At 48.9% G+C, this 14,707-nt stretch overlaps 1 protein-coding gene and 1 long non-coding RNA gene across 5 annotated transcripts in view; one reads left to right on the plus strand and one right to left on the minus strand.

The window, feature by feature from the left end:
- The window catches only part of Camta1 (calmodulin binding transcription activator 1), an 802,246-nt gene that overhangs the window by 384,393 nt on the left and 403,146 nt on the right, over window positions 1-14,707 (minus strand). For 2 of the 4 annotated variants that reach the window (XM_030253047.1, XM_017319880.2), the window contains one exon: window positions 7,967-9,504. In XM_030253047.1, coding sequence (XP_030108907.1) covers window positions 9,261-9,504 — 244 coding nt within the window. In that variant the 3' untranslated portion in view covers window positions 7,967-9,260. Of the gene's footprint in view, window positions 1-7,966; window positions 9,505-14,707 lie in introns of those variants that run through there. The other 2 variants (NM_001081557.3, XR_390718.3) reach the window with 2 other exon arrangements.
- Window positions 12,230-13,212, plus strand: Gm30344. The gene is made up of 3 exons (XR_003955321.1): window positions 12,230-12,531; window positions 12,911-12,968; window positions 13,126-13,212. It is a non-coding gene; the product is annotated as a predicted gene, 30344 (long non-coding RNA).

Here is a 14,707-nt window from a genome sequence, read left to right on the forward strand (position 1 = left end):
AAACATAGACTGTGGGGCTTACTGGCCAGCTAGCTCAGTCTTAAAGGTTACTGTGGCTAGGGACTAAGGAAGACACCTGATCCTGACCTCTGGCATCCACACACATGGACACAGGTATATGTGCACATACTCTTGCACATGTGCACATGCATACACCACACACATAAAACAAATCAAATTTTTAAAAAATATTTTCTACTTGGACCTTTACAAGAGAACTTCCACCAACTCAAGATTTGTTCAAACAATATTTAGGTAGGTACCAAATGTATATACAGTGTCACGGCCAGAGCTGGGCCAGTGTGCAGAAGAGACACATAGGGCAGAGGAGATAAGGACAGGGCTGTGTCCCCAGAAGGCTGTGGGTCAGAGACAACTGGCATCTTCTGCTTCAGAAAATTGGTATTCTTCTCCCGTACTGCCAAGGGCGACTGAGTAATGGCAGACTCAGCCACATCATCAGAGAATTTAGTTAGAGATTTTTTTTTTTAAGTGCTGGTAGTGAAGCAACAAATTGCCACACTGACTTGTGAAATTCCCCTTTTGACTTTTTCCTTAAGACAGAACAAAACTCATTCAAAAAAAAGATCTTTTTAGACTGACTTACTTTTAGTTTTCTGCATATGAGTGTTTTGCCTTTTTGTATGCACGTGCATCCTGTGTGTGCCTGGTACTAACTGAGGGGACTAGGGGCACTGGCTTCCTTGGGGCTGGAGTTACTGGTGGCTGTGCACCACCAAAGCTCGAGTGAGCTCTTTGCAAGAGCAGCAAGTGTAGGACCCTGCCAATAGCAAGATGGCACACTTGGGGGTAAGTTGCATACAGAGGGATTTGTGAGTCACATAGGGGGATCATTAACCAAGGCCCCTTGGGGCAGAGCAGATAGGCTGTGAGTCTCCTTGGGTGACATGGACTTTGTGGTCTACAGACCACCTGTGAGCAGCCGGATGAGACACAGTGAACTCCGGGATTTCTGCACTGTCTCTAAGTTTAGCCAGAGTAGACTATGATCCCTTGGGTACACCCGGAAGGCAACTGCCCTTCCCCAGGATTGGAACAGAGCCATAGAAATGGAAAGCTAGCTAACATCCGGGAGAAAACCCTGAAGGCACAACAAGAGTTCTCCTATGAAGCCATCTACTTCCTACCTACCACCCTTGCTTTCCAGGGAGACAGATGAGGTGGAGACAACAGTTAAAAGCACACATGCACCCAGACAGAACACAGAGGCTAGCCAGTGGCACCCAAGCAACCTCAACCTTGGCAGCCAGAGGAATGGCTACTCCCCATTGTTGGTTCATCAGTCACTCTTCCTTCTACCCACTCCCATGGGATGCTGCAAAACCCTCCCCCACCCCCCTGTTTCCCCACAGCTGTGGCAGAGGTGCTGGAAGCACCCGAAGAGCCTGTGGCCTGAACACTCTATAGAGCTCTCTGTGTTCCCTCTCCTGTCTGGAGAGCATTGGTGGCGCCACCCCCCCCCCCCCCCCCCCCCGCAGCAGATCACACACAGGGCATGGAGCTGCCCACAGGGACATATCCCAAAGGGTGGGGGTAAGTTTGATGGGAATGGTAAGATTGTGAAGACACAAGACTGTTGCCATCCAGTCAAGTGAGGGCCAGGTGCATTCTCCACCCTAGAAACACCTGCATCTCCATCTGATCGCCCACCAAGACGCAAGTATGTATCACTGTCTCTGTGATGGGCAGTTACAAGTACTTGGGTAGCTCTCCTGCTGAGCTCTATGTAGTGGTTCAGTCGGAAAAGGGCCCTTGGTGAGTTTGACAGTGGTGCTCAAGGGTTTCTGTGGTTACCGCTGGATCTGCTAAACCTCCCACTCATGGGCTCGTGCGCTAACGTGCCCGCACATTTAGGAAACGTTAGGATAAAACTTAAATATAAGCTCAGAAGCTCAAGTTGATGGTCTGCTGAGCTGCCTCCCCCAGGAAGCGTGTCCACCTCACTTAAGGCTCTGATGATAGTCAGAGAAGGATGTTACAGAAACAGACTAGTTCCAGTCTGCAAAGACACAAAGACAACTAATTGTATCCGAAGACAGACCGGGTACAGAGCAGCCAGTACAATATGAGTTCTAAACACAGCTGGTGCCACTTTTATAATAAATATGCCCTGACAGATATTTGAGATGTACTTGGCAGAGAAATGTGGAGGTCAGAGGTTGACACCAGGTGTCCTCTCCCTCTTCCTTTGGAGACAGGGTGTGTCTTGTTGAGCCTGGAGCTCATTGACTCAGCTACACTGGCTGGCCGGTGAACTTCAGGAACCTGCCTTTCCTCCCGTCCCACTCCCAACACTGGGCCACAAATGCATGCTGCGCCTCCTAGCTTTTGCGTGAGTATTGAGGATCCAGACGCAGGTCCTTGCACATGCACAGCAAGCATTGTACATACTGAGCTACTTCATCTCCCCAGCCCTTAACTGTGCATTGAGTCGTCCATCCTTTTCTCCTCCTCTCCCGTTTTCTTCCTCTTCTCTCCTCTTTTATCATCTCCCTACACCTCCCACTTCCAAGTTTTAGCTATGCAAGGAATTAAAATTAAATACCAACAGCATAGGGTAGCCAGGGTAAATGAAGCCCAGGCAAGGTGATGGCCACAAAGGTTCTCAGACCCTAGGAAGGGAAAGGGAAGTTTGCCGGGCATTCTAACGCCCGGATAATAAGCTGCCAGAGAGAGGACCCTGTGGTTAAAACTACCTGTTACTCTCCCAGAAGACCAGAGTTTGGTTTCCAGCACCTATGTCTTGCAGCTCACAACCACCTCTAACTCCAGCTCTAAGAGATCTATTGCCCTGCTTTCCAAGGGCGCTGAACTCGCGTGTGCAAACCCACACATGTGCACATAATTGAAAATAGTAAAATATAATTTTGCAAATAAGATAAGCTGTCCTATGTAGGCATGAGGGCCCACGTTCAGATCTTCAAGACCCACATTTAAAAAACAAAACAAAAACAGGCACGGGAACGAACGTCTGTAATCTCAAGCCTTGGAGAACAGAGAAATAGGAAGTACATTGAGGCTCGCTGGCCATGTCGTATTGAAACAATTGGTGTTGTCTCTACACATCATCAAGTGTGACAACCTCATCTTCTTCCACACCTAACACACTGATGTCACCCACTGTCTAGACACCAGACAGACACTTTACAGCATAGGAGATATAAAATGTTCAACCATCTATGTGCTAGGCACACTGATACATCAAAGACAGCACTCCCCTAAAAAAGGCATGAGCGAAGTCCTTGGGCAACACCTCCCCAGTCAGGGCTGGAACCCTACAAGACTCAAAAGTCATGTGGCCATGACACAGGAGGAAACATGGTCTGTGTGAGGGATGCTGTCAGCCTTTACTGAAAACAGAAACTGTGTATCTATCAAATGTACAGGGTGGTGGCAAGCAGGCTGCTGGCCCCTCAGAGGCTCTGTAGCTCCCTTGTTTCAATAACCTGGGTTCTCCCTCTCTATTTACTGCAGTTTCCCAGACTTGATTTGGACACCAGACCTGTTTGAGGCTGGCTACTGCAAGCATTTCCCATCATCTGCAAGCAAGACACCTATTTATCTTATGGCTGGGAACGGAGCTGAAGCGATCTGGCTCTGCCACGAGGCAGCTATTTCATACCCTGTTAATCCCTAATGCAGTAACTACAATATCGTTTCCACTTTCAAAAGAGGTGCTTTTTTTTTTCCTTCATTTTTTAATATGTGGCCTAAGTGCTCAAATAAAGAACATCATTCTAATGAGGACGAGTCCCCAGATGTAACCTCATTACAGCCCACGCCGGCCTTCTAGCTTTAAGGCAGTTGATGGAGAAGTGAGAGACACTGGGTTCTTTCCAGGCAGCAGACAGATCAGCAAAATGCTCACATCCAAAATGACAGTCAGAGGGAACGGACTGGCATTTCTACCCTGGGCATGGTCCAGGCCAGGGACCTCCTTTCATCACAGAATGATGGATTCTATAAACAGCAGGGCAGGGTCCAGCCTCAATACCAGGCCCATTCACCGACCCCCAAAGGGCAAGGGGGATATTAAGATCAGAGTGGAGGGCCCTGCTGTAGGATGCTATCATGCCAGCATAACAGCCGGCGTCAGGGCATCAGAGCAGCTGAGACTATTCGTAAGTCACCCTTAAGGTCAGGCCTGCTGAAGTTACTTCATCGGAGGGGTTGGAGAGGGTCATGTGACCCTCTCCTTAGAGCTCAGCAATGCTTCCAGCACCTTGGCCACAGCGGTTCTACCCTGAGAAAATGTGGCCTCATGGACTTGGAAGCACCACAGAGCATGGACTAATCAAAGATGGGGCTACAGCTGGACTGATGTGAGAAAGTCAATCGTCCTTGACTTTCTGGTGCTGGGGCCACTTTGGGGAGACCTGGACTCATTTAAGCAACTCCTCACCCTTTCTCTGCCAGTAACCCCAATAAACTCTTTGGTTTCCCCCAGTTCATAGAATTGTGCTTCTGTCTGTCATTGATTTTTTATTTGGAGAGAGAAAGCAGCTATTTAAAGCTACCCATGAAAAGGCCCACGCAATAATCCAGGCGCAGCCAGGAAGCAAGTAACCAGTTTGTCCAGGGCTGGGAAAAATGCCACCAATCCAGTCACTTGCTGAGGACAGCTCCACAAATTGTTTCTCACAGACTCTGTCACTACCATGCATTTCCCAGCCTTTATCCATGACCTGAGCAGCTTCCCAGGCTGCTTTCCCTCCACCTAGGCTGCTGCCCTCACACTGAGTCTGACTTCAGCCTTGCCTACACCTTCCACACAGGGCCTTGGAATTCTCCCAGTGACCATCAAAACCCTACTAATGGTGCTGACGTTAAGGTCTTGCTCGCCAATTGGTTCTTGATCTGTCAGTAAAGAAGCCATGGGCCAATTGCTGGGTGGAAAGGATAGGCAGAACTTCTCAGTTCCCACAGCAAGAGACAGATGCAAGGAGAGGGGAGGAGAGGAGATAGTGTGGGGGGAGAATTAGTTCACCATGCTTCTGAGGGAGATCTTGGACAGAGTGGCCACAGGCCACTCCTACAGGTACTCTGTTGGGAGTGTTTAGCTGGGACTAGATGTGACTGAGCAACTAAAGTTGAGGGCAGGTGGAGAGGTGCAGAGATAAGAGTATTGATAAGGGCACACTTTTCCAGGCGGGAAACAGTAGCCCCCAGCAATTGTGCTAAGAAGCAAGTTGAAATTGAACAGCTGTGTGTGCCTGTGGTTTTTATTCGTGGATTCAAAGGAAGCTGGATGGGGGCTGGTAGTGTGTCCTATTCCCAGAGCTTAGGCAGGGTAGCAAAAGCTACACTAAACTTGTTTGTCTCCTGGTGAGACTGGAGACCACACACCCTTTGCACCCCTGCATCCCTCAGTATCTGTCACAGTGCTAGTGGGTGGTGAGCACCCAGTGGATGGCTGAAGGAGCATACATGCTGAATAGCGTGGGCTGAGCTGACCTGGAAACCTAAGGTCACACTGAGTGCCAGGAACAGCAGTTAAGCTTAAAGTCAAGAATGTTCAGCCTCCAGGCCCAGCTCGGGGGCTTCAGAACATTCTCTGATGGCCCGACCTCTCCATCCATGAAACAGGTGTGATAACTTGTGTCCTGCATGCGTGCTTTTAGGAGAACCAGGCAAAGCCAGTATGCCTCGTTCACAGGAGGTTTCTAAAGTCGTGACTGTCCACGCCCTGAGGGCACAGCTCCTGTATCTCTGGGGACCCAGCAGCAACGAGATGAGGAAAAGGGGAATGGAGAGTAAATCTGGCTATGAGATGTGCCAGAAGTCCGAGGAGAGGGGAGATGACACACAGAGGATCTGTCAGCATCTGGGGCCAGAGAAAAGGGCCATAAACGAACTTGGGAAGGAATCTTCCAGAACTGCTGTCTGGCTGATAGGATCTGACAGGTGTGAATGTGACTACGGGAATTCTTGAGGCACGGTGACCTTCAGAAGAACGTCATGCCCCTTCCCTGGGTAATGGCAGTTCAGCAGACAGAAGTCAGCTTGGGGGCAGGACCCGCTTCAGACCTGCTGAGGTCTCTCCTTTGTGATGCGCTGACACCTCAGTTCCCTTCCCTCTCCTCCTGCCAGCTTCTGTCATCCCTGGAAGCTTACTGAACAGGCTTCTCCTTGGCTCCCAGACAAGACAGCTGATAGAGAACTAGCCGCTAGCCAGCTTCAAAAGCCGCAGGCTGCTCGCACCCTGTGCCCAGCTGAGGAAATCAATGTGTGGAGGCCCCAGCCCCTGAGAACAAAAGGAGCCAGAACCCAGCTTTCTTTCTGCTTGCTGGAAGTTTTCCTGGCCTCGGGGAAGGCTTATAGCAAGTGATATGTTAAACGATAGGCCCAGATGTCTTTATCATGCCCTTGGATGGAGGAAGCCCGCTGGGAGAGTAAAGAATTCAAGGCTCTGAAGCCTTGGCTGTCCATCCAGCAGGCGGTAGCTGGGGGCGATTAGGACTTGGGGGACGCAGGTGCTAGTCACAGGACCTGCCTGGTGAATCTACAGTGAACAAGCAGACTCCACACAGTAAAGTCTTGTACGTGACACCACAGCAGCTGGTGGAGGTGGCCCACTAGGCTTCCCAGCCCTGCTCCAGATCACCAGCTATCATAGAAACACGGAGGAAGTACAGGTGCTGATATAGGGGGAAAAAATCCTTCTTCTTGGCTATTTAAATTTTCCATAACTATGGAGAGGCAATTAATTCAACAAGAAGGACCCCATTCCCATGAATAAGAGAGAGAAACTTAATTCAAATTGCACAGAGTACTATCTTCTGAGGACCAGTGTGCCAGAGGGCACAGGGGAAGTGGTCATTTCCAGTGCTGGTAGGTATGTAATTTGAACAGTCGCTCAAGAGCAATTTGGCATTGTCTGGACAAACTAAAACTCTCACACCCAGCAATTCTCGGTCCGGATTTCTCCCAAGAGCCCCTGTGTGAGGCCACTTAGTGAAACAGTAATTATGATCCCTAAAGTCTGGAAGGCTTCTAAAAGTCCAGGGACCTGCTTCAGTATTTAAGTAGAGAGTCCTACCGTTTAGATAGAACCGTTTAGAATGTAAAATAACATAGATTCAGCTTAGCAGGTGATATTAGGTCATGAACTGGAAGACAAGATGTCAATTATTCCCAATAGTCCCCAACTTCCAAGAATTCATTTTGCATCCCACTTCTGGTAACCCAAGCCCATTCTGGACTCCTGGGGACACTTAGTCTAATGCTCAGCCTTCCGCACCTCTCCGCACTGTTGAGCGTCATGTGCAAACATGGCCACCTATGAGTCCACGGCAGTGAACGCACATCTTTCTTTCTCTACAGACAGCACAGCGATTCACCAAAGCAGGTACGGTATGCACCCTGTATTGGATATCTGGTTCAGTGGGATAATAAGCCAAGTGAAATGGGGAAAACCAGCCACCGAGAAGCAGAACTGCAAGTAGCCTTTCTCTCTCTCCAAAAGCCGGAAACAAAGGCCGTGCCATTGGCCAACGCATTGTCATGGAGGCCTCTCAGTCCCAGCACCCACAGGACTGTTCGCAGCCAGCCGTAGGTCATAGAAGACCCTTCCTGGTTTGCATGTGTCCCCCTCCTCCAGATCCGAGGGACCAGGCTGTAGACTGCAAAGCTGAGAACCACAAATAACTCCCAACATAAATATGGCCTAAAAATAGCCATAAATCATTCTCACTCCATCCGGTGACAATTCTAATTTATAACAAGAGGGAGGAAAATGAACGCGGTGGCTTTTTTTTCCCTAGGCTTCCCAGCTACTGCTGAGGACGAATTCCACCCTGCTGTTACTTACAGCCAGGAGTTCCTGATTTACGTATTACTAAAGATGAAATATACCGTAGGCCTCCGGGCACGGGGGCTGCTTGCTGAGGTTTAGTGTGAAATCCTGCAGGCTCCCTATGTCCCTGCATAAGCAGCTTCCTTTCTCTTGGTCCCCACCCAAGCTTTCTCTCTGTGTGTACCTATTCTTCTATTGTGGGGCCATCAGAGAAAGCTCTCCTCCCAGAGAGGAAGCCCCACCTCTCTGGGCTCCCTGCAAGAAGAGCTAATGCTATCTATGTATTAGCAGGACGCTGGTCACAATCCTGGAGATGGTTCTTTCCAGCAGCACATTCGGGTAATCTGCACATTAATGTTCCATACAGTCAATTAAACCACACTGCACACGAGGCAGAGGAGAGGGGACTGGAGTTTCTCATACCGAGGCTTTTCTTATTCATCATCATAAAACAATTCTTATTGGTATATTAAAAAAAAAAAAACACACACATAAAACGAAAGTTATCTCTCTCCACGGGGTAATATAATAAAAGCCATTTGATGCTATTTTTGGCAGCCATAAAAGCACATAATTAATATAGGGGAGAAAAATCTCCACGACAAAGTGTGTCACGATGAAACGTCAGTGCCCAAGGGCAACCCTCAGAACTCAAGTGGGCTCACAGTCTTCGCTGTCACTGCGATGTGCTGGACACTCGTCATGACAGAAGCAGCGAGGACACCTGCCTTTGACCTCCCTGAAATGGCAGCTCGATCATGGAAGGCTTCTGATATCTTTGCCCATGGTAGTGGTGACCACATCCCTTTGGGGGTGGCAAGTAAGACTTTTGGTGGGACTGTTAAGGAATGAGGAAGAGCAGGTTCTGGCTAATTAGCAGGTCCTATGGGCCACCTGGTTGGAGGGCGCCTCCGAAGGGAAGGGCCCTCTCTAAGGCTGCCCATGTCTCAGAGACAGAATAGCAAGGTTGCCTCCAGGAAATCACAAGCTGAGTTTGTTCACCGTTCTGCACCCTCTTTGCAGATCCCTCTCTGCGCCAACTCTGGAGGAGCTCTCCAGACAACCTATCACATCATTATCCTTAACCTCTGCTGAAGCTGAAACACCCACACGGAGATAGACTATTGGTCAGCCCGGGGAAGAATTGCTCAGCCCTGAAGGGCATTACCAGCTGGCTGAAGCACCTTGCAAGGGTACTTCCTCATGATGACACCTGCCTTCCCTGACACCTGCACCCCCCTCCCCCCAATGCACTCAGAAACACACCCATGGCAAGCACAGAAGAGGAACCTGCAGGCACCTGGCCAATCCCCATCCACACACCAGTGACACCCTCAATAGAGCACTTAGACCATGGTTGGAGGCATAGAAAAGGGAGGAGAAACTCTGGGGTAAGAGAGCAGGAGCCAATGCCAACAGCAGGGACTTGGCAAACAAGATTTCTTTAGACACTGGTGACGGGCATCAGGTCATTTGCAAGAGATTCCAAATTCTCTGTGGTGGCCCAAAAATGACATGTGGGGGGGACAGGAAAGCCTTTTTTGCCCTTTACCTCAACTCCCTGGACTTTGAGCTTCATGTGGTCCTCTCTGGTCGTTTTCCCATCTTTCCTCTTCTTCCAGCAGTACCCGTCTTTCCTGTACTTCACTTTCTTCCTGTTGTAGAGTATCATGGAGCCATTCTGCGGTCTGCAAACAACAAAGGGTTAAATTACTGAGAGAACTGAGCAGAAGGGAAATTTATGAAGAAGGATACCACAGACCAGTAAAAGTCTCTATAGAAAAAAAAAGCAATATCCCACATTTTCTGGGACGTAATTTTTCACCTTTTATTGCGGTTCCCCGGATTAACCGTGTTTTATGGCAGCTGGAATTTGCTTGTGGATTTGGTTCCTAATGAATTAAATGTGTCAATGATAGGCTTAAAAAACAACCCCTTAGTAATTTCCACAAACTAATCAGGATATATGGTGTGGGCGCCCTGAGCTCTGTAGCGAAAAGTAAGCAAAACAGAGAGAGAGAGAGAGAGAGAGAGAGAGAGAGAAAGAGAGAGAGAGTGCAAAAAGAGCCGAGGGTGTTGTAGCAGCCTGCAATATCTTATCTCTTGTAGAAGGATTTTCTACACATCTTTTAATCCATCATCCAGCATTAGGGAATAAATAAGTTTAACGCAGACGCTAGATGACTACGTTAAGAACAGACCAATGGAAGCTCTGGGTGCCGAGGCCAACCTCTCTTGATTCATTGCGTGCGTTTAGATTACTGCTGGATACAGAGGGGCATGAAGATCCTCCTTCCCTGGCAAGCACAGCACCCGACTGCTCCCCATCTGAGCTTCAGCCCTCAGAGATCTTAGATAACACGAGGAACACTCATCTGCTCTGTCCACGGCCAGGGTAGCTTAGGAAAATGGCAGCCCGCTTTCTAAATGCCAAGGACAGGGTGGATATTCCTGTGATGTTTAAGATGAACAAGCAGAGCTGAGGACAGGGCTCAGTCAATAAAGTACTTGCCATGTAATATAGCACCCATGTAACAAGCTGGGCAGAGTGCTATAGCCCAGGACTTAGGAGGTGGAGTCAGGAAGAGCAGATGTTCATGGTCATTCTTGGCCAAACAATGTGCTCAGTACCAGCCTGGGACATACAAGACCCTGCATCAAACAAAACCAAACAAAACCTTGGATTTCCCAAAGAAGAGGCATTACTCAGCCACAGAAAGCAGAGAAGTAGTGTGTGTGTGTGTTGCGGGGGGAGGTGTAAAGGTGCCATAGCCATATATTTTGGGTAGGAATCTACAAAGAGAGAGAGAGAGAGCTAAGGGCCTCCGCTGCTGACAGCAGGTGCTACAGTAAAGCCATTCCCAGAATAAAGTCTCTGCAGGTGCAGACATGGGCAGATTCAGCCCTGAAGCCAGCGTGCTCACCCAGTGGCCGGGCTGTGTGCCACCTGCACCTGACTACTGGGCACAGAAAGGCTTGCCATGGTGTGTGTGTGTGTGTGTGTGTGTGTGTGTGTGTGTGTGTGTGTGTGCCTGTGTTGGAGCCAGGGGCACTCCATCCTGCTCTGAGCCAGATCTTCATCTGCTGCACAGCAGTGGGTCACATGGATGCACCTTGGCCAGCTTCTTTCCACTGTGGTAGAGGTGGGGGGAGGAAACAGCCAATCCTTCCTCCTGCCTCTAAGCTTGGCTTCTTCTGTTGCCCAATGTGCCATTTCAACATCGGACAGAACACTGAGTATTGATGGCATAATCTTCCATTGTCTAGAAAACCCAACCCTCCAGCGTGATTACAGCTAATAGTAGTTCCCACCCAGCCTGGCTGTGTCACCAGGCAGCCGCAGGAAGACTAGAGAGCAATTCCACGGGAGATTACCTACTCTCGTGGGGCCTCCCTACACTGAACTGTTCCCTGATTAGGCACAATTGGTTTGTTTCCTTCCTCAGCCTGCACCAACTGAAATGATGGCAGAAAACAGCTCTGCAGCTTGACAGGACACTGTCACATACCATACCCATCAGAGCCTACCAGTCTGCACTGGAACCCCCATAGTTGGTCTCCATTTCTTCATGGGAGCGAGGTTGCAGAGAGGGGAGGGATTGTATGAGTCTCCTTCAGACACAGTAGCTCTAGCCACTAGCACTGCACCCTCAGTCCACGGTGAGCCCTCTCAGTCCCTCGAACACCTAGCAAAAGGTCCCCAAACCCCAGCTCCCATCCTTAAGGCCACTGGCTGGAGGGGTGGTGGGTGGCTGGAAGGAGTAGGTTGAGGCAAGCAAAAGGACTCTGTGGCCCTGCCCTCCCTCAGGAGTGGTGAGGACACATGGAAAGAGGACAGGGACACCCTGATCAATCAAAACGAAGCAAAACCAAACAAAACTACCTTCTGAAGACCTCAGAGTAAGCCACCACTTCTAGGGACCAAGAAATGGCCTGTGACTTGTCCCAACCCTGCCATTGGTAAGGATTGCAAAAGGTTCCCCCCAAAGAGGGGACTCCCTCAAACTCTGTCATGTACAGTTCTGTTGACCTCAGCTTAAGTTTCTGAGAGTGGCCTTGTCTGTCACTGTCACTTTAACAGGACACCATCCCCAGGGGAGCTTCAGCGTTCAGCTAAAATGACCTCAATGAATGGAATCCTCAGCCAATTCACCGTGACTGACAAAGCCCAGCAGTGTGCAGCCCTCTCCTCTGGTCCACTTCAGTTTGCTTCTGCCCTTTGTGATATGGAGGGAGGCTTCACCACAGTCCAGGCCCTGGCAGTGATAAAGGAAAAAATGCCCCCCACCCAGAGAAGGAGCCATGTGCCTCACAGAACAGCATCAGAGAGGCTGTGCTGCCATCCCAACGCAAGCACAGCAAGTCTGAGCCTGAGGGAAGGGATCCAAGAAGGAGGGAGGGTCAAGGAGGTGGGCGTTAGGGTGGAGAAGAAGGACTCGGCCTTAGGCGCTGACACAGAGGAGCTTCATTAATTACCGGTCCACTTCAGGTGGGGCAGAGAGGCAGGAATGCAGATGCAGGTCGAGGATATGGAAAGTGTAGCCAACAACCTAACCCTGTCCAGCCTTCTGTGCCCTAGTCATTCACAGGTACCTGCTGTGATGGGAGATATCTGCACACCTGTCATCTGCATATGATCTCACCTGCACATCAACTCGGTGGAGGAGGCACTGCCGGCATCCCCAGATAACCCAGTCTTTATGCTGCAGTGCCTGGTAAGTCTGTGGGTACCAGAGAAGCCAAGGCTGCTAGGTGAGCAGAGACTAAATCCTGGTCTGCTCTCCTGGCTGGGATCAGTAGAGTCCCATGCAACCTTAGCAAGCACCAGGTATCAGGAGGGTGGAGGCCAGACTTCCTCTCTTCATAAAGCGAAGCCTGAGCTATCTATTCTACTCATCTATAGCATCTGGATGTAACTCCAGAGCTGTTCCAGGTTCACTTCCTGTGACTGGGGTAGATCTGGGGCTATCTCAGGCATACATTCTATATCTGGAGAAACCCAGGCTGTCCCAGACTTGACCTCCCACAACTAAGATAATTGGGATGTCCAGGGTCTTTCCTTCTGCTACAGGGGTAACTCTGGGTTTGTTCCAGGCTTCCTTTCCTGTGATGGATAACTCTAGAGCTATCCTGGCTCCACCCCCAAGCTAAGGTAACTCTGGCTGCTCTATCTGGTCCTCACACTTCTATTCTGGAGTCCATGGAGACCTACTGAGGAACAAGTCCTTTATTTACATCAACTCTGTCACCTCCACACTCCCTACTGTGGCTTCTTGAGGTCCTGAGCTAGACTCTCATCTTCCTTTTAGGATCTCCTTCTGGGACATCTAAGCCAAGGCAGACAGTCTGAGAGAGCCTTGGGGAAACTTCCCAAGCCCCACTGGTACTGCACTGGTGCACAAGAGCTACAGCGGAGAATGTGGCCGTGGGGAGCTTTGTTCTAAGCAGGAAGCCTCTATCCAAGTAACCCTTTCATCTAAGAAACTAACAGTTATGAGAATCGGCTACACTCTGCACAGTGGAGGAAAAAAATTCCTTGGAGTACAGGAAAGCTTTGCAAACTATAACAATGTTTAAAATGCACATACGTGTGCTATAGGAAGATGAGTGCGTTGGAGGGTGGGCAGAGGGACAGAAAGATGACAGAGACTGGACAGTATGACAGTTTAAAGAAGAAGGTCCCTGGTAGGCTCAGATGTCTGAACACTTGGTTACCCATTGCTGGGGTTGTTTGTATAAGGTTAGGAGGTGTGGTCTCTCTGAAGGAAGCTGGGATGAGCTTTGAGGCTTCAAAGCCAGGCAACATTCCCTGCTTCCTTTCTCTACTTCCTGTTTGTGGTTCAAGCTACGAGACCTCAGCTTCTGCTCCAGCCACCATTGCTGTCGTCTGTTACCATGCTTCCCTCCATGACTGACTCTAACCCTCGGGGGCTGTAAGCCAAATAGACCTTTCTCCTACAAGTCACTTTGGTCCTGGAGTTTGATCATAACAGAAAACAAATGTAGATAGATGGATGGATGGATGGATGGATGGATAGATAGATAGATAGATAGATAGATAGATGATAGATAGATGATAGATCATTAGATAGATGATAGATAGTAAAGATAGATACACACACACACACACACACACACACACACACACACACACATATATATACATTCACATGAAAGATAATTGAAGAATGTTGATAGAATGATAAGAGCCTGTCTACAATAAAGACAAAGGAAAACTTAAAGAAAATTTAAATATACAAGAGGCTTGAATAAGAAAGTGATCCAACCTGAAGACAACTGCAAAATCTTCTAAAAGTTTTAAAAGCAGGTTTTGATGCATTCAAAAATGTAGCCTTGGTTAGGGTGAAGTATGGCCCTAAAGTATGGTCCTTCCCTTGAGTTAATTTCTGACAAGGAGACCACCACTAGGATTTTTTTTTAAATGTAGAATTTTTTTTAATAAAATTACTTAGGGGGTTAGAGAGATGGCTCAATGGTTTAAAATGCTTACAGGGCTTTTAGAAGACCCCTCTTCAGTTCCCAGGACCCACGCGGAAGCTCACAACCACCTGTAACTCAAGTTCCAGGGCATCTGACATCCTCTTCTGACCTCCTGCATGCATACAGTGCCCAGACATATGCTCTCTCACACTCATGCACATACAAGTACAGTAAGTGAATTTATGCCATTTTATAAGACATAAATATCAAGAAGAACCAGATAAACCCGGTAAAGAAGCTGAGAGACAGGCATGGTGGCGTAGGCTGTAATCCGAGCTATTTGGGGAGGCTGGGGCAGGAACGTCAAAAGATCAAGATTTGCCTAAGCCATGTGTCAGTGAGGGAAGGCACCAGCGTTTTAGCATGCAATACTAAGATCACAGGAGAGGA

This window comes from Mus musculus, chromosome 4, assembly GCF_000001635.26.
Source record: "Mus musculus strain C57BL/6J chromosome 4, GRCm38.p6 C57BL/6J".
Lineage (NCBI taxonomy): Eukaryota > Metazoa > Chordata > Mammalia > Rodentia > Muridae > Mus > Mus musculus.